Here is a 27,655-nt window from a genome sequence, read left to right as displayed (position 1 = left end):
AAAGAAATAAGGAAAAACAAAAAAGAAAGGAAAGCGTCGAGTTGCTCAACCCTTTCGAGGCTTGCCTGGTGGCGCATTTCTCTCTCGACGGCTTTTGTGTTTTCTTTCTTTTCGTGCGCGCTCTTTTAAGCTTGTTGTGTTGATGGCGACTCTTTTATTACTTCGCTCACTCTCTGGCCATCGCACGCTGCTGCCTTTCTCTTTCTTTATTTGTTGCGTGCTTTGGTTCTTAGACCACCACTCTGGAGCACGGGTCACGCAGCGGCTCGGAAAACTTTCCTCCTTCTTGCCGATGATCCATGAGCTTCACGCTGGTTTTATTATTTTTGTATTGTTTTGTTTCTTTCCTCTCATTTTAAGTTGTTTTTTTTCTTCTTCTTTTTGGTATCCAGTCCTTCTCCTCCATTTCGCGGACGCCGATCTGGATAACTTGTTTTCGTAGCTGTGCGCGCGCCTGCATCGGGTTTTCTTCGCTCGACGCGTCCAGCGCTGGTCAAGTGCTGTCGCGGAGCGCGAGCAAGCTTGGGAATTTGGCCGTGTTGCGGCCACTGCCGTCATCGCCGCCGCTTACTTTCCTTGCTCCTTCGCTTTTTCATAATATCGCATACCGATGCTGTCCCGTGTCCGCATTAAATCTTTTTTCAAACAATAATCTTTCGTGTACTAGCGGTGCTATGACGCCGTACGGTGTGGTACGATATTAATCGGGTCCCGGTTAAAGCGCTAGATATAGCCAGGAAACCGGATGTTTTTCGTCTGGTTTCCTGGATATAGCCAGCATTTAAACAGGACCTGATTAAGAGTGTAGTGGTAATAGGCAGACCACGAGGCGAGCGTATTCACACCTATATATGATGTGCCCGTTTCGTCTCATGCGTTTTCTGGCTGCGCGGCATGAGTCTCGTGTTACGCGAATTTAACCTGGTCATGCACCGTTAGCTGGCAATTTTGATTATACTTAACACGGTCCCACAGTAACAGGCTGCGCGAGCCTAACGAGTACAATGGAAAAACAAAACTTCGCGACGCATGTTATTGGGTATTACAGGGGCCGTCCGCACTGCTTTGCGACTCATCGATACGGCTGCAAGACCTTGTAGAACGCGATCAGTGAGGCCTCCTACCTCGCGTATACGCTCGCAACCGTATCTGCGAGGCTATACCCGTGGCCACGCGTTTACCTCTCGATGTCGACCCGGTCACATAGCGTCGTTGAAAACGATCGGTATATTGCAGAAACGTTCGTGCGCCGTGATTTCGCCATATACGTTAAAAATGGGCCCAAAGGGCACAAACTCAGAGCCCGCTATGGCGTATATACGCTGTGTTTTTTCTCTCTCTCTCTTTCTTTTTAGGACATTAAATAATTGGTCAGCATGATCGCCCTGCGTCAACTGTACTGTCCTGTGGGTCCGCGTTCACTCTAGATTTTTGGACCCCGTCACTTCTGGAACAGTGGGCAGTTGAATACTTTCTTTACTCGGGCTCACCTAACGGCACTTTTTTGGTGTGCACCTTATATATTGCGCACTTTTTTATCGTGCACCTTATATATTGACGATAAACGCACATGTTGACACCATGAGGCGCAATGTGAACGGGACTTTAAAATAGGGCTATCCTTAACGTCCGTATGTACCCGTATACAACTCTCCCACTTGTTCGCGTAGCTACTTGCGGTAACGCCTTTGGCGGGTCAGTTGAAAGGCTTCCACGACCCGCCGTGGTTGCACAGTAGCTATGTGGCGTTGCGCGTCTCAGCACAGTGTCGCAGGTTCGATCCCGGCATTGGCGGCCCCATTCTAATGGGATGAATGTAATACAGAAATGCTCGTGTATCATACATAGGTTGCCCGGGCAATAATACACGAGGCGGTGAAAATTAATCTGGGATCCCCCGCTACGACGCGCCTCACGATCAAGTCGTATTTTGGCACGTTCATCCGCATGCAATTTTTTAATGCTTCCGCGTTAATGGGTGCCCGAAATGCCGTTGTTCGGGAGTGCACTTGTCAACATACGAGGTGGCGCGCCTTTTCGGTCGTGCGACGGAGAGGCTCGACATTCTTGCGCGCTCCTGGGTTCCCGCCCGTGGGCGTTCCACGTGTGGGAGCGCCAGGTGAAGTGAGAGAGGCTGCGACGCGCCAACGCACGGCGCTTGCCATGCACGGCCACGATGACGGGAAAGGGAAGCGGACGTGTACCTGTACAGCAGCGCCTAGCGAACCATGACTACGCGGCCGACTCGATGGGAGGTGGGGGCCACAGGAACGGAGCGCACCCCATCTCCCTCCGTCACTAGTTGTTGTTATTGTCCTGCGTTCACACGGAGGAAAATGAATCGCGAAACAGCCAGCAGCTTTTGTATTTTTCTAGTCACAGTCGCACGCTTTACGCGCGTAAGGTTTACTCGAGGGGCCCAGATACACTCGTCAGATGTGCAGCTCCTGCGAAGCTCAGTGGGATCACCTTATTTCACTTTCTGTATGAAGCTGCGCTTCCCCCAGGTCTACACTGTTTGCGGCGTGAGCTGTGAACTTCAGCTACACGATGGCCATATTGTCATGGTGCACCTCGTTAGTCGCTCTTCTTGATTGTGGGCTACGTCTCCCTGCTCCTACGTTCTTGTAGCTACATTTCACCGGTCTTACAATACTGCCGCGTTTTTATCCCAGTTCGCAAAGTTAACGACAGAAATTTCGTGCATTGCTATCGGATCGCCCGCTGGCTGCACCGACAGGATATATTTGATGCTGCTAGTAAACGCGTCACTATACTTTCGCCACTGTCGTAACGTCTTCCTTTATTTCGCCCAACGCGCCGTAGTAGCTTAACGGCTACGGCTTGCTCTGCAAAGCACGAGGGCGCGGTTCCATTCTCGGCCACCACGGTCGCATTTCGATGGGCGTGAAATGCAGAAGCGTTCCTGTTGAAGAACACGTTGAAGAACCCTGGCTGTTAAAAATCTGGACACCTCCACTGTGGCGTGCCTCGTAATCGTATCGTGAGTTTGGCGCGTCTATTCGGCCCGTCACAAAAGGCGCCACAAAGGATGTATATATGCAGTAAACTTCGGCCAGGATCCGCTTGTGAGGCCTTAATTTGTAACATTTTAAGATACCGAATCGATTATTAAATGTGAAGCATTTCTTAGCGAACCTTTGGCACATTGAGCAGTTCTATCTACGTATCTATCTATCTAGCCGCCTACGTCTGGGTGCCCCCCGCCACGGTGGTCTAGTGGCTATGGCGCTCGGCTGCTGACCCGAAGGTCGCGGGATCGAATCCCGGCCGCGGCGGCTGCATTTTCGATGGAGGCGAAAATGTTTGAGGCCCGTGTACTTAGATTTAGGTGCACGTTAAAGAACCCCAGGTGGTCGAAATTTCCGGAGCCCTCCACTACAGCGTCTCTCATAATCATATGGTGGTTTTGGGACGTTAAACCCCAAATATTAGTATTATTATTATTACGTCTGGGTGCTCTCGTGATCGCCTCCTTAACTTAGTGTAGATTAAAATCGGCATGGGAGGGTAAGAGGATTTGACGAATATGACTGTTGGGTCATGACATGAATAACGCGAAAATCCTGTCGCGTACGTCGTCAAACCCCTTCCTCCAGACACATGTGGCACATACTCGTTGACTACGGGCCGCGGTGTACGGGTGTGCGCCACAGGTGATTGGCAGTTTATATCTACCCAGGAACAGCGACAACAGACATTGGTAATTGAAATGAGAGAGCGTTAAGAAAAACCGACACTCGGCAGCGTTGACCCGACCGAATGGAAAGAATAAGAATTAAGATCCCAGCTGGAATCGAACCCAAGCATTCTGCGTGGCAATCAGGAATTCTATTACAGAGCCACGCCAGGTCTATAACCGGCTTTGGAAAAACAGCCTATATATATATGCAGGCGTAATGTCGGTGAAACGTCAATTGTGGTTGTGGTGATTTCTATCTAATTTTACAAGAAAGCAGTAAACACTACTCCATGATACAGGCGTCGTATCAGATTAACGTCTGTGGTTCCAGTGTTGGCTCCGCTTTTATAACAGTCTAGTAAACATGACATTTGTGTTCCTGTGATTCAGCAAACTATATTGAAGCATTGCTCGATCCCGGAGGAATACATTAACGAAAGTTGCGTATGATATTCATATGATTGCACCATAAAGTGCCCTTAGTTTAGATAATACTGGCGTATGTACTCTAACGTGAGGGCTCTCGTTACGCCGTACCATAAGTTACCCTTTAAACGCCAGTGTTGTCGACGTGCCCGGTAAGCCCACAATGTGTACACGGCTACTATACCTTTACAAAAACACGTCGATCCACCTCGTAACGCTTGGCTCAAAGCCATAAAATAAAGCATAGAAGTACTCGCTGACTGCTTCGCATGAAATCGATTCCCACAACGCGTGGGATCGGCCGAATGTTTTAAACAAGCGTATGTGTAAATAAACGATTGCCTGACTGGAAGCGCTGGAGAGCCGCGTTGAGTACCTCGAACCGGTGCATTGCGGGCTCTGCGAATATTCATTTCGCCTGAAGCTCCCATAAGTACACACTTTCTTAAGTCGCCATCTTTCAAAGGTCGCCTAGTACCTTAACGGTTAGCGTAACATAACACTATTCTGTTGCAATGTTAAACTATAAGTGTATCGAACGGCGCTCGCGCTCCTAACCTTACTTGCGCATCGGACATCGCGTGACGCGCTAATTTTATATGCTGTATCTGTCGTCTGATGTGTCATTAGCGGCTACATGCGTTCCAAGTGTTTTCGCAATTTTATATGATAACTGTCGTTGAGCTGTGTTGGCACTTTACAAACGCTATTAAATTGCGGTTGTCATCCTCTGAATTGCGGGTTGCTAAAGGAAGCTCATTGTTTGGAAGTGATTGTAAGGTATAATTTTAGTTAATGTACCACTGGTGCCGTAGGCTGCTGATCTACCCGACGAATAAATCGTGTAGTTGTCCGGTTTCCGAAAGCCCTCCTTCGGCATATACGTTAACCCTACCGATATGCTATCGTCATGTACCGCCTCTGTGACGCTGTTGCTGTTTCGAGTGAGTAAGTAGTGATCCGCTGTTCACATTTTAGGTCGTTTGGCCTTCTCTCAGGGTTACCGTCCATTGCAAAAGGCAGAGCTGTCACTGTATGCGGCGCCAGTTAGTCCATGCTGTCTCAGTAACCCACCTGCCGGTATATTGCGACCTCATTCATTCAAGCGTTCGTGCAACCTGTCGGAGGCTTTCATCATTCGCAGCTGGTTACATACGTGGCTATTGCAATGCTCGATAGCTTTTCTTTCTTGTCGTTTTTGTTTCTTTTTCCCGTTTTTCTTTCGTCGCCTATGCGCGAAGCTTCATAGTATAAAGCCGCGCTTTAGTGGAAATGCTATTTTTATTCCTGTCGCGTTCTAAACTGCGCGGCTCCTTGTACTAGATTTTAAACTGGGGAAGTGAGGGCGACGTTAAACCTCTTCACCGTGTTAAAGTAGTTATGTAACGTGACCTTCTTTCTGCGGCCTTGCTGCCTTGAATTCTTAAAAGTGCGCGGAGATCGAAAGCGCAAGAGCCGTTCCGTCACTCCTGTATAAAAGACACCAATAGTTGCTCTAGAGTCACTGCGCTTTGGCCTTTAGCAGCGGCAGTCCTCGCTAACATTGCCCATTATCATACAGTGCTACCTAACGGTTCGCTACTGCATGCACCGCGGTTCACATAGCATTGGTACGAAAGCACTTGTCGTTGGCAAGCATGGCCATCAGCGGGGTGGCCAACCCCCCGCCTACTTTTAGGCGCCAGGAGTATTTTTACGAGGAGAGACGCTCGACTTTTCCCGGATAGTATGAAGATAAAGTGCAGTGTGTGGTTTAGTCACTAAAGAGCTACAGGCTTTCTTTCGTTTGAATACGCGTGTGTCTGTACGATGCAAATGGTCGTGCCTGCAAAGTATTACATTGCATTTGCGCACGCCACGAAAACAGCTGAACCAAACTAAAGGCCGCGAGCCCATCTTGTACGAGCCCCGACGACGAAGACGATGTCACAGCTGTCTCAAAAATATGCATCACCTAGACGAGCACGAGCACTCTCTAAAACCCAGGGCCTGGAGAGCCACGGAACCGGCACTGCGACACGCAGTAAGAACGGCAGAGCGAAGAATATCATACGAACGGTATTCACACGGGCACTCGGCGCAGATATAGGCATGTTATGTTTGTAAACAGAACAACAAACTCTAGAGTAATTTTTTCACAAACTTATAGGCGTAAGTTCCGCCGATGATATTGCTGCGTTCACGGTAGGTTTTTTCTTCTTTTTATTTTCTTTTTAATGCGATGGTTGCGCCCCCGCATCTTCTCTTGCTCACAACGTCACGCTCTGAAGCTTGCCAATGTGAGGATGCTGTGAAGGCACGGAGAAAGAATACCACTTTTGTCTAGACGGTGCAGCTCGAGCGCTGGTTAATGCAGTAGTGAGATCAAGCCTTCGCAGCCGGTAGGATAGCTCTGCTCATCGCATCATCGTCTCGTACGATTTCATTTGCTCTTACCACCGCTCTTACGGGGCTCTTCAACATGATGAAGCATTCGGGCTCGATCCCCGAGTTTCACCGTATAGCGAGCGGACTATAGTATGGCCAGATTTCAACTGACTCCGTAGTGGAGTGAACGTGGCTGTGTCGCATAATAAAACAATAAGTCGTGGCAAAGAACACGTATATATAAGATGCTGACTCATAGTTTTTCAATTGATGGAATAGCGCCTGATAGTCGTCGACTTATTTTATATTCTTGAATGGCTACGCCGCTGTTGAACACTGGGTATGAACCTGTTGTAGGGCAGTTGTCTATGACGTGCATATGCATGGGCCACATTGCCACAAGGGCAGTACAACGCTTAAACATATTAAGATATCTGGCAACACTTTGCAGTGAAACAGCTGTTGTGTTGAATGGAGCTGGGACCATGTACTCTGCCTTCTCCACGCACGAGCTCCTGAGGCATATGACGACCTCTTTGCAATTTATATTAGTTTGGGAAAATTACGAAAGGTATTGTTGCGCCTGTTTTACAATCGCACCGCAGTAAATATTTCAGTGACCAGCAACGTAACCTGTATCTGCCGTCACTCACAACAGTGCGGTGACTGGTTCTTTAAAAAGTTCCTTTGGTGTTTCAACATTATTAGAACTACTTAGAAGTAGTAGTTTGCCCTAGCAAACGAACACTGTGAGTGGTACAGAAAAGTGTTTTCTTCATCTCAGAAAGTATTTCTGTTGCCCTTGAAACCTGCTGTTCTCATTCTCATTGATGCCATGAACGGTTTCCAGAATTATGTGTGACGTATGGTGTGCATATAAGCATATGCGGTCATTCGAGGGCGTAACAGTGAATCTAAGGTAAAATGTAATCTAATAACCTTCATCATCATCATAATCATCATCATCAGCTTATTTTATTTACACTGCAGGGTAAATGCCTCTCCTAATGTCCCATTTAGCCTGTCCTGTACGATCTGATTCCATTTTATGCCTGCAAACTTCTTCATTTCGTCATCGTCACTTTATCTAACTCGCCGCCGTCCTCGGCTGAAAGTTTCCGTCCCTTGGTAACCATTCTGTTGCTCTAACAGACTACCGGTTGTCTCTCCTGCGCATTACGTAGTGGACCCAGGTCAATCTCTTTCGCTTAATGTCAACTGGAATGTCGGCTACCTACCACTCTTTGTTCTCTGACCGATCCTGCTGTTTTTCGATCGCTTGATGTTACGTCTATCATTTTCCGTTCCATTCCGCGCTGTGCGCTCTTTAACGTTTTTTTTTTCTTTCTTTTTTTCGAGTTTCTTTGTTTCCTCCAAGTTTCAGTCCCGTATGCTAGAACTGGCAATGCACAGCGATTGTATACCTTTCGCTTTAGGGAAGCAATGGCATATATTGCCTTATTATTCTGGAATGCCTGCACGTAAGCGCTCCTGCCCATCGTCATCGGTGAATGTCCTTTTCATGAGTAGGCTTAGTAATTCACCTAAGTATACCTACTCTTGTAGATGTTGCCATTGAAGAAGTACTTCTCTTTCGCCAGGCTACTCAGCGTTATCTTTGTCTTCCGCTTATTCATTCAAACAACCTTATAGGCTTTATAAACGCACCGTGTTTCATATTAGCCTGGTTGATGCTGGCTGCTTTCACTTGACCATGCTGCCCATAACATGTATATGTCGCTATTAAAGGAAATATATTTATCAAGAAATATTACTAAAGCGTGCATTATAAGCTGACGCATAGTTTGTAAAAAAAAAAAGTTTAGAAAGCACGTTGACATCACATTCTGAGTGCAAAAATTAAAGTGCGGTAATAGACTAATGGTGATACGCTTTATACGAACGTACAGCTCATACAACCATTCAAACGTCAGTTTTGACAGATGTCACTGTTATGGAATATAAAATTGCCTTTTTGGACCACTATTTTCTACCCAGACATGCATGTAGAAATCCTGACATCCATTTAACGCAAGCTGCTGCATGCATCGCTTTGTGAAACAGGCTTAACATATTCTCAGAATCTGCCACTCGTGCTGTTTATTGGCTGTACTGCCATGAATGTCAGAAAAAGTGTAGGGGTCCCTCGAAGGGAAGTCTTCATCGTTCAAGTTTTTTATAGCCCCATACGGATAATATTCTGCTCTTCGTGCACTAAAAACAAGGGTCATCAATTTTGCTCATACTTTTGTATATTTGATGTAACGACATTATAGAGGGAGTCGACTGTGTGCAGCGTCCTCGTTTACATTTGTAGGCTAGATCATTTCGGTTCTTGCTGTCGCAAACGCGTGCGACGTCGCATCCGAGAGTCCGAGCGTCATAAGACTCATAACGTTGATAGCTAACTGTACAGTTCGCTCCATTCAATTATAGCGACTGCTGAGCACTGTTGGATAGTTCCAGGAATCAGGCACATTTGCTAGACCATCCTCATGGGTGTACCGACAGGTCTAAATGAAACGCGCGTTTTTTTTTGTGTGCAAGCTGCTAGATTCTTTTGTTTGTTAGCTTGAAGACTCGTGCGAACAATATTAGGACTGTGATAGTCGCGCGCGCAATTGTTCAGAAACGCGTCATTCGTGCTCGCGTTCCATTGCGCGGCACGATAACGCATTTTCACTGACCATCGGCCATTCGTAGACGAAGCTCCAAGTTTATCCTGCAAGCGCAGCAGACGCGTGGTGCCGTGCATGGTAAGAGTGGGGCTCGAACAGATCGCCCCTCGCGGCGAGGAAAGTGCGGCGTGCGTGTGTGCAGTGTCTTTGAACCGTTCAGTTACGTCACTTTCCGTGCGGCGAATGCGGGCTGCTGCCCTCCCGCCGATGCAACTGCGCGTGTCGCAACGGAGCCCTTATTACCATGGCGTTGCGCCGACGGGCACGAGAGAGGGTTACGCTGTAGCAACAGTGGTTGTCTCGTTTTGGTAGCGTTCGAGCCTACGCTATACGCGGCACATGCGTAGAGGCACGCGCGACGAGCCTTCATGGGCGAGGAGGAGGAGGATGGAGACTGTGGTTTGGTTGATAGATTAAGCATCGCATGCACGCCTCCCTCAATCACGTGCGTCGGTGAGAAATTCCGGTGCGCCGCCGTGTGTGTGTGTGTGTGTGTGTGTGTGTGTGTGTGTGTGTGTGTGTGTGTGTGTGTGTGTGTGTGTGTGTGTGTGTGTGTGTGTGTGTGTGTGTGTGTGTGTGTGTGTCGATGATCTGCGTCACAGTTCACTGCGTCAGCTACTTTGTAGATACACTGTCACTGGCAGGTGTCGCTGGAACATGCCACCGTTGAACAACCTCCCTCGCTCTCGTTAGATGCTCCCAGAACAGCTGAACCCGAATGAGTGGCAGCCATGCCACAAATCAACATAATGTGCACGACTTTCCTTATTGAACGTTATACTGGAGGAAAACACTAAATCATTTCAGACTGGCAGAGTATATTATTCAGGGCTTAACATGCACTTACCGCGCCGAAAACGTTGATCGTGACTGCGAGCGAATGACGTAAAGTTAAAACGTCGATTTTGCTTGTTATTCTTTATTTGAAATTTCATAGCCGAGTGCCGTGCCACTAACGTCAGTATGACGTCGTAGCTTTGTTACTTTTATTTTTCACACATTTGCATCATCGTGTATGCATGGAAAACCCCAAAGGTTGATAGATATCCGCGCTTCTGATCTATTTGCGCGTCCACTTATATATATATATATATATATATATATATATATATATATATATATATATATATGTGTGTGTGTGTGTGTGTGTGTGTGTGTGTGTGTGTGTGTGTGTGTGTGTGTGTGTGTGTGTGTGTGTGTGTGTGTGTGATTTGTTGTACTCCTACATGTCCTCTGCTCCGCAGCGCAGGTGCTCAAGCGTTGTATGGACGTCTGTACTACATAATAAGTGCATATTAGAAGAATTAGGTAACATCGCAAGCAACAGGACAAATAGACTGAGGCAGACGGCTGTCTGTTTGTCCTGTTTCTTGCGCTGCTATACCTAATTCTTCTTGTTAACGTTAACAAGAAACATTTCTTGTTAAAGTTAATGCATAAGTTAACGTCGCGATTAACTCAACTTCCTCGAGGATCGCTACTTTATAAATCCACTAACGCGGCTTCTATTTTGTCACCGCTCGTACTCGCTTATCGTTCTTTGTACTCCCGCATATCGTGATCACGCGGTTGGCCAGTAATGCACATGCATACTACACACGTATATTATCCGGCTGCGCGTAGAACTAACTAGATGCCTCGGGTTTTGCGAAGTGCTGGCCCAGCGAAATGCGAGCTGCCTCTTGAAGCCCGGTTATCTCAAGCACGGTGGGGCGTGACGACCGGTGCACCGGCTGCAGCTTGCTTCATATTATACGCTCCCACGGTGCTTTTCCCAGAAATGGCTTGGCGTTACGCCTGGTATGCATCGCGGTGTCATAGTTTGGAGTGTGTATACTATTTGCATCTCGCCACGCGTGCGACACGAAAAATGAACGAATGTGAACAACATCAAGTGCCCTGTAGATTCACGTGAGACTTCTGTACACAGCTATTATACAGTGCAAGTTCCGCTGACTTCAGCACGCGAGCGTCGAAGAGAAGTAACTGCTTCGCTTCTTTCCAGACACTAGCACGCTTCTGTGCATGGCAGTATAGTCACGAGTGGGAACGCAATTCCTGTCCATTGCTCACCATTTTCACGATGGCTTAGAAGTTTGGAAATTCCTTGCTGAAGGACGAATAGTAATGTGGTGTTGAATGACCGTTTAGTCATGTTGCGGAAAACATAAGCAGGTTCTATGGCGATGCTAAGTGTTCGCTACTCCTTTCACTCCTGACATTGTAGTGAGACATAACTTTTTGAAAAAAAAAATAGTGTATTAGTCTCCTCCTAACATTAACTTGGCCCGTTAGAACGTGTCGTTAGCTTCAAATAATAACTGCTGTCACGTGACATTGCGAGTAAGGCGGTTCTATCATTGCGAGAGAGTGCCATAACGCCGAACATACTTTTGTGAGCCAATTGAGGCGGCGTACGTAGTTTTGTCTGTATGAGGCTGGATTGCTCACATTACAGATTTCATGTAAACTGCGCCTGCAATTATGAGCGTCGCCAATCACATAAAACTTGCCTCAGCACCCCCGGTTCTGGCACTTACCGTTGATCGCTCATTGAATGACTGCGAGTGGTCGGCCTGAACGACCCGGGTTGTGGCAGCTGCCAGTGCGCTACGTTTTAGTAGTGACGACATATTCTTGCGCAAATAAAATTAAATCCCCTCAGTATGCGTTCCTCAATGAGCTGCGAGGCGGTCAGAGGTGACCGTGATTGTTCTAGTACCGCAGTGGTTGCACTACAGCTTTCCCCGAGGAAGGCGACGCAAGTCTGAGTGTGCTTTCGAGACCCGCCCAGCGCGACGCAGATGCCGTGGGGCAAGATGGTGTATCTGCGTAATCGCCGCCAGTGGTAGCAGCGGCCACCGCGGGCTGTTTTAATTGCGAGACAATAGCTGCATTGCCGGCCCACGCTGCGCCCCCGGGGGGTGCCGGCGAGAGAGCTGGGTCGGGGGCGCATTGTACCACCGCCACTGTGCAGCCCCCTTTCCTTCCTCCCGCCGCTTTTCTCGCTTTCGTTGCGTGTTGTGTATCGAAGCGCGCCTTTTGTGTGTGGACACAGTGCGTGGCCCTTGTGTGCGCGGCGCGTGAATAGCGTCCGCGTGCGCCCTGGTCCATTTCATGCGCGCGGCGACGGCGCTAGCGCAAGGCTGCTGCTGCTGCACACACCACCGAGTCGGTCAAGGTCTGCGGGCCGTCCGAGCGCGTCCGGCACTTGTCCATCCGTCCCCGCCGGTGACGCCAGCGACCTGGGGCTTCCAGCGGATTCAGAGCCTGAATGTCCAACGAGACGGAATGTACAACGAGACTGAATGTCCAATGGGTCACGTGACCGGCGAGACTGAATGTCCAACGAGACGGAATGTCCAACCGAGACTGAATGTCCATCGAGACTGAATGTCCAACGAGACTGAACGTCCAACCGAGACGGAATGTCCAACGAGACGGAATGTACAACCGAGACGGAATGTCCAACGAGACTGAATGTCCAACGAGACGGAATGTCCAATTTAGAAGAGATAAACGTGCCCTCGTTTGAAATTTCTCAGACAACTGATTCATTGGGTTAAGATAGCCTAACGGAAGATCGCATTTTTTTGTGTTTTGCAAATATTGACTGTCTGTGGCGTCGGGCGTCGTATTTTTGTTTCCGTACTCGCTTTACTGCATTTATCATAATTTCAAGTTTTGTTAGTTTTATTTCTATTTTGTATTTTTAGTTTTATATGTATGTTGAATATGTTACTTTATTGCTTTATTTTGTTTGTTTGCATACTTCGCTGTTCCTGTTTATCTTGTTGAGAGAGGGCGCTCCCTCGTCCACTCTGTGCAGTATCTATCTGCGTTTAATTCCTGAGAGTGTTACCAGCGCCACTCGTAGCTAAAGCGGCGAGTGTGAAACACTATTTTTGCCAGAAAGCATTACGAGGCAGGACGAAGCCCTTGCTATGAAAGTGCGAAAGAAGAATAATTCGAGAGACTCAGTTATTTGTTAGAAAACCAACAGCCAATTAAGCCCAATGAAACATTGGGGACATTATTTGTTGCTTTTTTTTAACTGCGATGTAATAATTATAACCTATATTCAAAGGAATCCAAGTAGACGAAAAAACATTCTTTCCATCGGTGGGATCCGAACCCGCAACCTTATAATTACGGCGACGATTTGCGCTTGCTAACACTCCCAGGGATCAAGCTCACGTAAATACCCAACAAAGTGGACGAGGGAGCGCCCTCCATCGTAGCTTAATTGTTAGAGCATCAGACGCGTTATGCGAAATTTGTGGGTTCGAAACCCACCGAAAGAAAGTGTACTTTATCGTGCCATTTAAGTCCTTTCAATTTAGGTCATATTCGTTACACTACATTTAAAACCATCAACAAATAGCGTACTGCCTATGCTTTCCTTGGCTTGATTGTTGGCTTTCTACGAGCCCCTAGAACAATTCTTCTTTCCTCTTAAAGAATGCGGATCGAAGAAGCTAGGGAGGAAATTTTCCTTTAAAATTAAATTCTTGGGTTTTACGCGACAGAACCACGAAATGATTATGAAGCATGTTGAGTGTGGGACATTAGTTTTAGTTTTGACTACCTTGAGGGAAACATGTCATGGCATTTCGGCTACAAGAGAACTGCAGGCCGGTCTAGGAAAGACCATGCCGTTAAAGAGGTGGTGTCACCAAATTTTGAGGCGATAAAAAGCCTGCTGTAGGCTTTCCCTGTAAGCAAGGACGCTCAGCACGAAGTATTGCACGCAGCAAATGTTTAGAATATATTTTAATTCACTTCCAAAGTCTGTATAAATGCTCATTCTCGCGATCGAGACCCATCGCTAGCGCGACTGACACCGACGTCACTGTGTAGGAAGCGTAACGAAAGTTTTAGTGACGTAACACCACATTAGAGTGACGTGCAATGAGCGGTGACCTACAGCTCCGCTGCACCGGGCCAGTCAAGAGAGCATCAGGCCATCCGCTGCGAACTGCTCATTTTTTCTGAGCTTATTGCCGAAGTAGCCAATCTTGCTCGCGTTTTGCAAAGTGCTTCGCGTGAATAATTTTTCATTACAACACATAGCATAGAGGTAATCGTTGGCGACAATAAAATCGTTTTATGATGTTTAAAATCATTTGAGGACTTTTCAGAACCGGCCTGAACACGAGCTTTTCTATTACTCTTCCAATGACGTCGATATTAGTGTTGTGAAGCTCAAGTGAAAAAAAAAAACTGGGTCGGGAACAGACTTACAGTGAAAGAGCGTCAGCGATTACAATTACTTAAAAAAAAAAAATCTAGCGGATTACAGAGAAAAAACTGAAAGCTAATCGATTACTCAACAAGGTGAGGTACCGGGCTATTTGGTTTTGCATAATTGTTAAACTGTGCTAAAGTTACAGGTACATATTTTTAGGGAGGACGCACATAACAAAGGCATGAAAAGCGCAAAGTTTCAACTCGATTTGTTGAAAAGGCATCAACTTATATGAACACGAGCAAACGAGTGCAAAAAAGAGTTCTTTAAATATTTTTTTTCTTATTTTTAAATACTTCTTTTTTTCGTCTTGTGTCCTTATTTTGTTCCCTCGTGTCTTTGCGCTTTCTCTCTCTCTCTCTCTCTCTCTCTCTCTCTCTCTCTCTCTCTATATATATATATATATATATATATATATATATATATATATATATACACATCCCTGCCATTTGTACAAGACTGGGTATCGAGCAGTATTATGCGCCGTGCGTAATACGCAGTCTCAGCGCCACGTCCTATCACGACGAAACGAATTTTCACGCACGTCGCAAATGTTAGGGCACATTCCAACCGAGACGGAATGTCCAACGAGACGAAATGTCCAACGAGACTGAATGTCCACTATTGGACATTCAGTCTCGTTGTACATTCCGTCTCGTTGGACATTCAGGCCGCAAGTGCTTCCAGCGTGTCTGTGTGGAAAGCGTCCACCGCCGCCATTGTGCCTGGCCTGGAAGCTTCCCCCGGAGGCAGTTCGCTGGCGTTTGCACGTGCGCGCTTTCAGCAACAGCCCACCTGCGCGCTGAGCCCCGTGATTATGGCATGCGCTGGGACAACGTCTTCGAGAAATGTCCCGCGATGCTCGCTGCTACGCGTGCTTGCATGGACTTGCACAGGACTTGCTACTCATCTCGGTAGTTACTGGAACAATAAAGTGCTGCGCCATTCTTTTTCTTTGTTTTGTGGACTTCCTTCTTTATGGGCGCTTTCCGGATGATGCAGAGCGATGCTGGGTGTGAAAATGACTCGTGCATGAATCACCCGACTGAAGTAGCTGTCATGTGGTCACGCACGCGCTCATCTGTTTCCGTTTCTTCTCCCCTCGCTCACCCCAAATCTGCTGAATGCAGTGGTAGCTGGGTGGTTGCTCATATATAATTGCAATCGCCAAATGTGACTGCCTAACGAACCGTTAAAATTGGCCAGTTCGATGAAGGCTCGGGGGCTATCTATATATCCAAGTCCTAGCTTAGTTAACCTCACTTATTCTCACTGTCTTTTTTTCCCCCTACTTTCTCTCTCTTTATTTTATTTTGTCGCCGCGGCGGCCGCATTTTCGATTGGCGAAATGCTGGAGGCCCGTGTGCTTGAATTTAGGTGCCCGTCATAAAACACCGGATGGTCAAAATTTCCGGAGCCCTCCACAACGGTATCCATCATCATATAGTGGTTTTGGAACGTAAAACCTCAACAGTTTTTTTTTCTTCTAGACCAGATAATCGCCAGCGGCTGTGAGCTTAAACTACAGTATCATCCGAGCCTTACCGAGACGCACAGACACGAAGACGTGAGCGTGCTGTACACTGGTTGCAATGGATGGTTAAATAATGATAACAATATTGCCTAGCGTTTTATGTGCCATAACCACGTGTAGGGTAGCCAACCGAGCTTGGTTAACCTTCCTGCCTTTCCCCTTTTGGGCTCAATATCACGTTGTGCTCACTACCATGCGAGTTTTTTCGACGCTGTCGCTGCCGAAGCTCGTGCGTGTGTGCATTGTTTGTTTTGACGGAAGTTTCTGACGTAATTTGCGTGCAAAGCCGCATGCGATCTTTCATCTCTCTCCCTCTTCTTTTTTTAGTCCCTCTTCACACACGGCATTCCTGTAGCCCATATTTGTGGCGTATGTGTGCAGCTATAAATGAGGACTTGCTGCCTGGCTTGCGTTCTGTGCGCGCACTCTGTGCTAAAGAGAGCGAGGTTGTGAGAGGCTGCTGCTACGCGACACCGATTGTCGCGGCTGTCCTTGTCCCGCTCCACCTGCGACGCTTCTGGTGCACCGCGGTGCCTGCAGCCAGGCGCCCCGTTTCGTTGTGTTTCCGCGCTGATACACGACTCTTAGACTCACTTTTATCTGCGTGTTCAGGATATGCCGTCGCGGACGTAAACAATTTTTAATCACACATACTCAGCGGCCGTGTCGTCCTTCTAGTATATCGAGCATGAGGTCGCAGATTCGATACGTCGCCGCAGCTGTCCAATACCGACGGAGGCGCGCGTGAAAAAATGATAGAAAAAAACAAATGTTGCGGAAGATAAACGTTCAATTCTGCATACGTCTCGCGTATAGCATGCTGTCGTGTCTTGTGGACCTCAGTGAAACGCAATGATCATAATTTATTATGTAAGAGAACCAAGCGGCGATTCACATATAATCTTATAGAAAGCTGTATAATGAAAGTGCCCCTTCGTTGTCATACTGCGGTAGTACTTTTTCTACAGGTGTCTGGTAACTCTTTGTTTTAGAGCGCAACTTTTAGGCGCCCGTTCCTGCGTTGAGCGGTGTCGCCGTTGGCTGGCGTCGGCGGCGTAACCGATAGAGCGAAGGAGGACGAAAGAGAGGGAACGGGGAGTTTGTCGATACCACGAGCCACTGGCCTCTAACCCCGCTTTCTTCCTCCGTCACGCGCGCTGGCCCCTCGGTCGGAGCTCGTGCTCACACAGGGCGTGCACTGGGGCTGACTTTGTTTGTCCTAATGGGGCTGTCGGCGTTTCGCTTGGTTCCCGACGCCTGCAGTGTACCGAGTGGTGTGCGTAGCACTCGATCGTTGGCAGTTTCTGTGGCAGTATGTCCGGATTGCCAAAACTTCAAACACAGTTGGCGTTACCCCAACACGAAGCTGCGCTCAGAATTCGCATTAGGCAGTATGACAATCGTCGGTGAATTTTTTCGCTTATGCATTTACCCTGTCATTCAGTTACTTCGCTCTTGGTTGCATACGGGTATGTCATTGCCTCTACAGGGTAGGCGGTGCTTAGTCAATCCGCAGTATCTGCAGCTTTTGCGCCGTCTCGCCCTTTTTCACCGTCGTATTTGTTTGGTGACGAGTAATTACGCTGACTTACTAATTAGGAACGTCAGCCTTGCAATGTCCGTCGTGTGGGTCATTCAGCTGATGAGGACAAAGGCGGTCGTAGTCGTCATCATCGAGCTGCCGCCGTTTATCGCGTCCGTTTGAGCACGCCTCGTCAACCCCAACCAAGCACTCGCCATACGTGGCGAAGACAAAAGAAACTTCGTCCGCCACCGCCACAGAATTGTACTGATATCTATAGCATGGCATTTTTTGGCATGGTAATACCAGCAAGGGCGTCTTTGTTCTTTGTAACCTATCTTTAAATCAGAACGTATACGTCTATATGTATATATTATGCGTATACGGTCGGCTCATGTGGATCTGTTGGGCACAGACTTCGCTAATGTATAGAGTAGTGAATATTTCCCGGTTTCACTCCTAAGTCGTTGCAACGCACATATTTACAATACACGAACGCCGGCGAAACGCGTGAAGTTAAAACAGTCTCACTGTCGCCACTGCAAATCGAAATCGTGTGCTTGTGGCAATAAGGGAGACTCCGAAAGTGGTGGCATCGGTGCGTGACATTTAAAGGACGTACGATGAAGTCGTGCGCATCGCAAACTGAAAAGCCATAGGTTTCTGCTGTCGTCGCAACGAATGAGTTCAGCGCCAGAGAAGTCAATGAAGTCTGCCGGTTTCTTTACATTTTTTTTTTTTTCAGCATAGAAACTTGCGATAAAGATGACTTCTTTTTCTGGGTAGCCTTTGGAAAAAAAGAAATACTCAACTGTGCGTCGTGCGCTGTGAACTAAGCATGTTCAATCAAGATTAACCCCGGTTCATACCGGATGGGTGATTTTTAAAAACGTAATACAGAAACGTGCCTTCTTGGCCGGGGGCCAGAGCAACGTCCGTATATGCGTGCAGGTGTGCTCGTGACTTCTTTTAATGTGCAGAGCATCGAAGTTGTTCGATTTGTTGCACTTTGCCTTATACGGAGAAACGTTGGCACTTTCCGACAAAACGTTTTTGTAACACAAAGGGTGTAGCGGTCACTTTATGCAGGCACTGGGAACTATGGTTCAAGTATTTAAGGCGCGTCTTTCCGTCCCTGTTTCACTTCGTAGGGTAACGAAATCGTGTACATATTGTGGGTAACTTTTCTGTGCCGTTTATCTTAGACTCTTGAAAGGAGACAAAAATCACTGTTTATGTGGGCTTTCGTTGTGCCGAAATTTAGTCGCTGTGCGTCTGTACTGCTACGGAACACGGAATAGTCGACACTTCCTGGATATGTTCCACGCCTTTCCCGCGAGGCCTCTCTGTTGTAGTTGGTGGTAGGGTTTATATATATATATATATATATATATATATATATATATATATATATATATATATATATATATATATATATATATATATATATATATCGTGGAAAATAAAAGGCTGCACGTACGAAGATTTCTTCCGAAAGTTTCGACCGGCGCCTAGGCACATTTACAGCGCGTATATAGAATTTTCAAGGCTCTGACACCATTGTACAGGTGTTTCAAGGTTCTCATCGATCATCATAAGCAACAGTAAGGCGAAACCCGGGCCCTTCTCGAAACGTTAGGAAACACCGCCACAGTTGCGCCCTTTCAGCTGACAGTCGGCCTTTCTGCTCTCTGGTTATCTTCTCTTGTGTCCGTGTGCACACGCCTTCTTTTATGATGAACCCCTACCAGCTTCTTTTAATGTGCAGAGCATCGAAGTTGTTCGATTTGTTGCACTTTGCCTTATACGGAGAAACGTTGGCACTTTCCGACAAAACGTCTAATCTATCAGTGGATACCGGGCCATTGCGGTATCTACGGAAATGACCGTGCTGATGAGGCTGCCCGATCTGCCCATGATGCCCTCCATTGCGCAGCTGTACCGCTGTCAAGAACGGACGCCGCAACAAGGCTTCGTTCCCATGCACGTGAACTGACACTGGAACAGTGGAACTCGACGGAATTTACCAACGCCCGTCTTCACAACATGGACCCGAATCTACAGCTCCGTCTTCCGTCGGGAATAACTAGAGCTGAGGAGACGCTCCTGTGCCGCCTGTGGCTCGGGGTGGCCTTCACGAAGGCTCATTTCGAATTGGAATGGCCAGCAGCCCGACATGTGATAACTGTAGCTGCGAGGAGACAATCGCCCATCTTCTCTGTGAGTGTCCTCGCTTCAGTGCACAAAGAGAAGAACTGTCCAAAGCGTCAAATAGACTTGACAATCGTCCACTGTCGGAGGAAAAGATCTTAGGACACTGGCCGAAACCATCCTCGGCACGGAAAGCTTTGAAAGCGTTATTGTGCTTTTTGCGCAAAACTAATCTCATAGACAGACTTTAAGCAGTGTCGTTTCTCGTACTATTATTCTTTTTTTTTCTTCTTCTTTTTGTAACATCTCTTTTCTATCATCTTTCACTCCCCCTTCCCTTTTCCCCAGCACAGGGTAGCCAGCCGGTCTGAGAACTGGCTAACCTCCCTGTCTTTCCGTTTTTCTTCTCCTCCTCCTCCTGCCAGCTATAGCTCAACTTTCTGTCGTTCTCAGATTTTGATCAATCGCAACTTGCGGTCCTGTTACGCACAGAGGGACAACGTTGTTTTTTTCACTTCAGCGCCGTACCATTACAGCGTCTGCGACACCGAACTGTGGGAAGCACTTGCCTCCGAGATCGGGTGGCATGCGCGCTACCAAATCTCGGAGCCGATATTGGCACGCTGCGTCTTGCTGCCTCAAAGTCGCGTGCGTCGAAGTCATTTTTTCTTTTCGGTTTCTTCAACAAAATTGTCATAATGCGGCGCGTAGAAAGAGATGCCTAGCTCGGAACCATATATTCGTTTGTTCGAAGCCTACCAGATAGGAATAATTTTTACTGTGTGTGTGTGTGTGTGTGTGTGTGTGTGTGTGTGTGTGTGTGTGTGTGTGTGTGTGTGTGTGTGTGTGTGTGTGTGTGTGTGTGTGTGTGTGTGTGTGTGTGTGTGTAATCACAGAAAAGTAAAAGATGGATAAGTTGTCGTAGCCTGAACATTATGCACAGAGGCGACGTCGTAGTGTTATGTATGCAGATGCATGCATGTAACTAAGTAGCTGTTTATAACGAAGCTGCCTCTATAACGAACGGTCGCGCTGCTATGCGAACGATGTGTCTTGCCGCCCGCTGCAGATAGAGAAGAGGGCGGCCAAAGTGAGCGACGGAAGGAGAGAGTGCGGGCGGGAACTGTGCACGAACGCCACGGAATGTGGCAGCCTTCCCTCCGCGCCGCTGACGCGGTGGTGTCAATTTGGCGCCGCGCCGAATTAGATGCGACGGCGGCGCACGCACCGAGCAACGACGGCGGGTCGCGCGGTGCGTAGCGGCCATTGCCGCCACAGTCTTTCTCGACGCGTCTGCTCCGGCTGTTGTGAGCCGGACCAGAAGCTTGCTTGCGTGGAGGCCACGCGCCACTTTATTTATTCGTCGTCGTTATTTCACGGGGAGGGAGTTGATCAGTGCCTCAAAAACAATCGTCACCTGCGCACTCCTATCTTCCGTGGAAGCGAAAAATGAAGGTACACTGGCTTCACTTGTTCTTCGAGTAAAAACGTCCTCCCTCTCTGCTTTTAATAGTCAGCTACGTAACGCGTCGATTCGCTTTTCTTTTTCGTTTTTCCCGGATTATAAACCAGCGTTTTTGGCGCTCGTCAATGCAGCAACCGGTCACACTGCTGAGCTCGATGGTTCGATCCCGGGCACGATGGCTGCATTCAGATAAGGACCGAAACACAAAAGCGCTCATGTACGTAGATTTAGGTGCACGTTTAAAGGACACGAAATTAATGCGAAGTCACTTCGCCGCGCGTCAGAATGAGATCCTTGTTTTTGTATCGCTGCCACCACCAGATGGAAGCACTTAAGATGAGGCACTCAATGCGAAAGCTCATTGCGGCGCTTATTCCCGCTAGCGTTCGCCTTCAAGATTTATCCTAATTCGCTTTATTTGTATCGCGTCTTGCGAACCTTCCTTATTATTCTCGTTTCGCTTTTTGAATCGCCTTGTTCATACTAGCAGAGAAAAAAAAAATACATTATTGCTTAGCGACATTTCAATGTATACGCAGCGAAGCTCCAAACATTTTTTTCCCTTTCCACTGGTGACACTTAAGCGAGCACTTGCTTTATCGAAGGCTGCTTGAGGTATTGCCTTACACTTGTTACTTTTGTTTTATTTTAAACCAGTACGTTCATCACTTCTAAGTTATCAACGAAACGTGTCGTGTGACCTGAACGTCTTAATGCACTTCAGAGTGCGTTTGGAAGCCACTACATGCCTTCCCTTAACGTGCGTAGTGGCTTTGAAGCTTTTTACAAAGGCTGTGCCTGCGCCCTATTCAGGAGCTCATTTATTCAGTAACACGTCGAGCTCAGTTGTGCATGCGACAACGCATTTCTTAGTACATCACGGCGCCTTCGTCTAAAACAAGCCGGTACCTCATACGGCCACTCACATTCCGCCGATGATAGAGGAGAGTGTGTGGTAGCAGGTGCCTTGTTTTCTTATATCACTCGATGCGATACGCCAGCGTTTACACGCACCGACGGAGATCATACTTAAGTCGTGGGTTGTAATGCGATTCGCCTTCCTAGCGCATTACAACCCCTATACCTGGATGTGGTGTGCTGGAATTGAAATGCAATGCGATGCGTCGCATGTTCTGTTCATGTAAACGCCGCTAATATCTCAAGCACAGCGTACGGATGCACATCCTGTTGGCCATCGTTCTCTCCGTGGTTCCGGTTTGCATGCCATGGATTAACCTGCTTCTCTACATCGCTTTCTGTAGACAAAATAAAGAGGCGTGAAAACGGCATTGCCACGTGTAAATAGAAACCCATGGACTCGCGCAACGCACCAGAGGGGGGTGGGCCTCGCTATACTTCTGGAATAGGCTTGTTTGTCATCGTGTATACTTTTCTTGCCGAGTGATTTCTCTTGTTGTCTTGAGATATAACTGAATTAACGTTGTCTTTCTCTCTATCTCCCTCTCTGTGCAGCGGTGCGAGCAGACCGCATGAGGGGCGGCCGCAACAAGTTCGGCCCCATGTACAAACGTGACCGGGCCCGCAAGCTGCAGATGCTGCGCCAGAAGCAGCTTGCCATGTCGCAGTGCAGCTCAGGCGGCTCGGAGGCGTCAGGTGCCGGCGGACCGCTGGCCGTCGGCTCGGCCGCGGGAGTCCACTACTCGTTGCCCCCGTCGGCGTCCGTCTCGTCTCCGGGCCTCTACTCTCCGGAGCCCGGTGGGCCCATCAAGCAAGAGATTCAGATTCCCCAGTTGAGCTCTTCGACGAGCTCGCCCGACTCTTCGCCCTCGCCACTTGCGGGACTCGTGGGCCAGCCCATGGCGCTGGTGCCCCAGCCACACCCTACGCAGCAGCAGCAACAGCAACAGCAGCAGCAGCAGCAGCACCAAGGGCAGCAGCAGCAGCAACAACAGCAGGGTCCTCCGCCCGGTGGCCCGCCGTCGGCAGCCGCTCAGCAAGGCCACTACGCCACAGCGCCGACGGCTGCCCAGCCGGACAAGACGGCTCCTCCACAAGCACCGCCCACGCCAGCCTGGCTGACGCAGGTGTGCTCTTGGCGCCTCCCGAATGCAGGCGTGATTTGAGGGTCATCCTCGGGACGCGGACGAGTGTAGGGACAGACGCGCCTGGATGTTTTCGCCGGGCAGGCGGTCATCATCTGCCTCGGACATCCGATAAAGGCGCTTCGGTGCACCAAAAAACCAAAGACCGTCCCTGTCGAATACAGAGACAAATCCGTTGTAGTTGTCCTTTATTTCCGGTTCCTGCCCTCGTCCTTGTGGCCCGTCAAAATTGATGGGCCAGTTGTCAGTTTTTGGGGTGAAATTGGGGGTGGGGTGGGGGAAGCGTGTCAAGCGATTTCAGCAGGCGACCAGGAGCACAGTTGGGCCAATGCAGTGCCAGTCCCGCATTGGACTGCGTCTGATCGCTCCATCTGGCTATAACTACTAGCCTTTCGATGCTCCTGTTCGCCTGCGCTATAGATATCGCCAGCCTGGCTGCTGGGTATCGGAAGACAGTTTTAAGCGCCGGGAAGCATGTTTTGTTGCATCAGGCTGAAACAAGGTTACCCTCGCGTGGCGCCACACAACAGGCTCAGGGTAAATTCTCGTAAGTATCGGTATGCAGAGGCAAAATGGAACAACCTTAGCAGTAGTGTGTTCGTCATAAATATAATTACATACACCCAAGATAGTACTTATTTTTGTGTTTGTACGGTCTCGCGTTGAACACGTTTCACTCGATTAACGGTTGAAGCGTTAGTAACGGTAAGTAAGGGTCCACCTATTGGCAACAGCGATATGTGCATCGTTCTCGAACGCTAAAACGCGTGCTCTCGCCGGAACAAAATAGTATATTAACCAATGATCTCTGTAAACTTCTGCCCAATACTCACTAGACAAACAATAATAGATCTATATTGATGCCGCAAACTGCACATAAATGTACACACATGCATTTTGAAGGCCCCATGCGCACATGATGTCACGCAGTTCACACTACAGGATCGGGTTTTTAATAAAGTGAATCATTCCTGTTATGAAATACACTGACGACACTGCGGGCTTTGAAAGACTGCGACTCTCTGCATAACGATAAATACGTAGCTTGAGTGTGACAGGGCTCTCGACGCGCCGACCATTTCACTCGGCGCAAGAGTAGCAAACATACCGCCTTGCACTGCCGGGCCAAGATATGAGCGATGAGCTCCTGCGTGTTTTGCGTGTACGATCGTGCATACATTTTAGTGCGACAGATGCTCGAAGCTGGGTTCCCTCTGTCTCTCCTTTCTGTTACGCTGACGATGACTGCAGCCATTGGCGTCGTCGTCCGTGCTTAGTTTCATGGTTAGCTGCTGCACTCTCACCATATAGGGCGAAAAAAAGGCAATGTACCACTGTGTTGCTGGCTCTGTGTACAATCCAGACCCAAGCTAAGTAGTACAGGATTTCGAAGCTCTTAGTAATGACATTCGGCGTATACATCTTCCGCGTCATATAGCGAAACAATAAATCATAACGTATGCATGTGTATGTAAATCGTGGACTATTATGCATCTTAATAGGTCATAGGGGTAAACTTTCATTACATCGACACATAAAGGCTACGTGCTTTCAAAGAAACTGCATATGGACAGCCATATAAGCGCTTGCGCCAGGCCTAAATCATAATTTTGCCACTAGGATTCGAACTGATGTCCCGGTAGCAAACTACTATTTGGAGCGAGACACCATTATGGCGCCCGGCACAGACTCTGGGACTAGTGGCATCTCTACACGAATTTCGGTAGCCATATTAGAGAACAGTGGTGGAAAAGAATGGCGTCCTGTGCGTCATACTCTGTGAAAATGTGCCTTTCTGACATCTCTAAATTGTTCAGTACGAGTTTGTCACAGTCACGTGCTGCAAAGGGCGAGGGACATGACAGAAATTGCCAAGATTATGGGTGCATCAAGGGAATGGTGGCCTCAGATGTGCGATCTTCTTTTCGAAGGAAATATTTTTTCCGTCGTGCCGCATATCGATCGTACAATCGAACCTCTATACAAGGGAAAATGAATGTTGGTTTTTTTTTTCTTGCTTACCAATATTCGTTTGAAGGTACATAAAATCCGTATTAACAGACCTGCACTAGGACCCGTGACAGGAGCGCGAATGCCAACAGCGCTACGAAGCGCTGTTGGCATTGTAACGTTCGCATGATTTCGTTTCGTGCCGCGCAAGACGGCATTAGATAGATGGCTGGGCCCTGCGCTTTTCTGTTCTGACACAGTACGGTTCGTTTGTCCACATCTGGGTTAACTTTTGAGGGGCTGCTATGTATTTCATTGCAATTTTTGCCAATTTATGCACATTTCATGGGGGAAGGTTGTACGTACTTCGGCTAAAGACGTGAAAGGAAAGGCAAGTCGGTGGATGCGTTCCCTGCTTGCTAAGCTGCGCGTGGCTCAGGCAAAAGCGTCACGGCTGTGCCAAATTTTGCGGAGAGCACATTGACGGAAAGCCATCCGAGAAATGCCAGTTTCTGTTTATATATATATATATATATATATATATATGGCACCTCTCTCAACACTAACGTTGTCCAGCTCACTATTTTTGTGGGTTAGAGACAGGCTAGTATGCAACGAATTCCTCTAAAGTAAATGGATTTCGTGGATTACGAAAACGCATTCGACTCAGTAGAGATACTAGCAGTCTTGGATGTATTACGCCATCAAGGAGCACTTAAAACATGTGTGAATACCCTAGCCGACATCTACAAGTATCATACATCATACAGCTACCGTTCTTCTTCACAAGAAAAGAAAAGAAAGAAAAAGGGAGGGGGGGGGGGGGTCATGCAAGAAGGAACAATCTCTCCAGTGTTATTCGCAGCATGCTTAGAAGTATTTGAACGGTCAGATTTGCCAGAAATAGGAGTAAACGTTAATTGATAGTATACCAGCAACTTACGGTTTGCAAATGACGTTGTCCTCTTGAGCAATGATGGCGAGAAACTGCAGATGATTATTGAAGACCTTAAACTCCTTAACCAGGAAAATGTGAAAGTATGGTTGAAGATAAATATACAAAACAAAGATAATGCTCAACAACCTGGCGAGCGAACAGAAATTCACGATTGACAGCCAGTCTCTAGAATCTGTGCAATAGTATGTACTACATCTAGGTCAATTACTGACAGTGGAGCCTACTCTTGACAATAAAATTCACTGAAGAGTGAGGATGGGCTGGAGCGCATACGGCAGACGTTCCCAGATCATAACTTAACCGCTGTCCCTAAAACGAAAAGTGTACAGCCATTGCGCATATTGCCAGTTCTAATATATGGGGCTGAAATTAGGAAGATAAAGAAGAAACTTGAGTAGTACTGCGCAGCTTTCTATGGAACGGAAATGATAGGCGCAACATTACGAGGTAAGAAGACAGCAGGGCTATTAAGGCCGCCGTTTGTCCACTTCGCGATGTAGACAAGAAACAATCATCACCATGCCGGCGTGCGCTCCCTTCATGCTTCGCTCCCCGAACACGCGTGCCCGGCGCGCGCTCTCCCGCTGCGCCCATTTGTCCGGCGTGGGATGCAATGACTAGGATGGGCGAGAGAGCGAGTACGGAGAAAGAAAGAAAGGCAAGGTATACAGAGAAAGAAATGGACAAGAAAGACAAAGAAAAAGATATAGAAAAAACACAGATCAAGACAGAAACATAAAGAAAGGGTGAAAGAGACAGAAACTAAGAAAGAAACGGAGAAAAAGAGGATAATAATATATGGGGTTTAACGTCCCAAAGCCACGATGTTATTATAAGGGACGCCGTAGTGGATAGCTCCGGAAATTTCGACCATATGGTGCTCTTTAACGTGCACTGACGTCGCACAGTACAAAGGACTTTATAGCATTTCGCTTCCATCGAAATGCGACCGCCGCGGCCGGGATCGAACCCGCAACCTTTCGGTCAGCGGCCGAGCACCGTAACCGCTACACCACCGCGGCGAACAGAAAGGAGGAGGAAACGAGAAATAGCGAGAGAGAGAGAGAAAGGGAAGAAATAGAAATAAGTAAATAAACAGAAACAGAGACAAAAAATAGATTTTAAATAATGAAGCTACTTGGTGCTGTGATTGCCAAGCGATATCCATTCGAACCCGATCGATACCTGGCCAATGCACGTGATTTACAACGTGATAATGCGAACAATTTGTGCATCGGCGTGTGAATGCACGTGTGCCCAGTGAAGCCAGGAGCATAGCCCAGTGCCGACCAGTTCTGCTGTGTCCCAGCCTTATACGCGACTCAGTGCAAGCTGCGCAATTCTTTTTTTTTTTTTTCAATAATAGACTGCGTATAACCTGTTACTTTATTGACGTGAAGTTAAAACAGGCGGCGACGGAGGCTTCAGCATTTGAATTTGGCGGGAACTATACAGTAGGACGCTCGCGGTCGTGCTACTAACACCTTGGCGGTTTCGCATGTTCCGACGGGAAAACCCGGGCGCTCTGTATTTGGTCGTCTTATCCTAACGTTCCGCTCCGTCAGGCCCCAGCCGGCTAATTGAACTGAA

The 27,655-nt window shown here is 47.8% G+C and overlaps 1 protein-coding gene across 1 annotated transcript in view; it reads left to right on the top strand.

Annotated features, from left to right (window-relative positions):
• The window catches only part of LOC119400133 (nuclear hormone receptor FTZ-F1), a 338,767-nt gene that overhangs the window by 235,046 nt on the left and 76,066 nt on the right, over nucleotides 1-27,655 (top strand). Inside the window, exon 3 of the mRNA XM_037667112.2 lies at nucleotides 22,568-23,139. Coding sequence (XP_037523040.1) covers nucleotides 22,568-23,139 — 572 coding nt within the window. The remainder of the gene's footprint in view (nucleotides 1-22,567; nucleotides 23,140-27,655) is intronic.

This window comes from Rhipicephalus sanguineus, chromosome 1 (assembly GCF_013339695.2).
Source record: "Rhipicephalus sanguineus isolate Rsan-2018 chromosome 1, BIME_Rsan_1.4, whole genome shotgun sequence".
Classification (NCBI taxonomy): Eukaryota; Metazoa; Arthropoda; class Arachnida; order Ixodida; family Ixodidae; genus Rhipicephalus; species Rhipicephalus sanguineus.
This window is presented reverse-complemented; position numbering and strand designations above follow the sequence as displayed.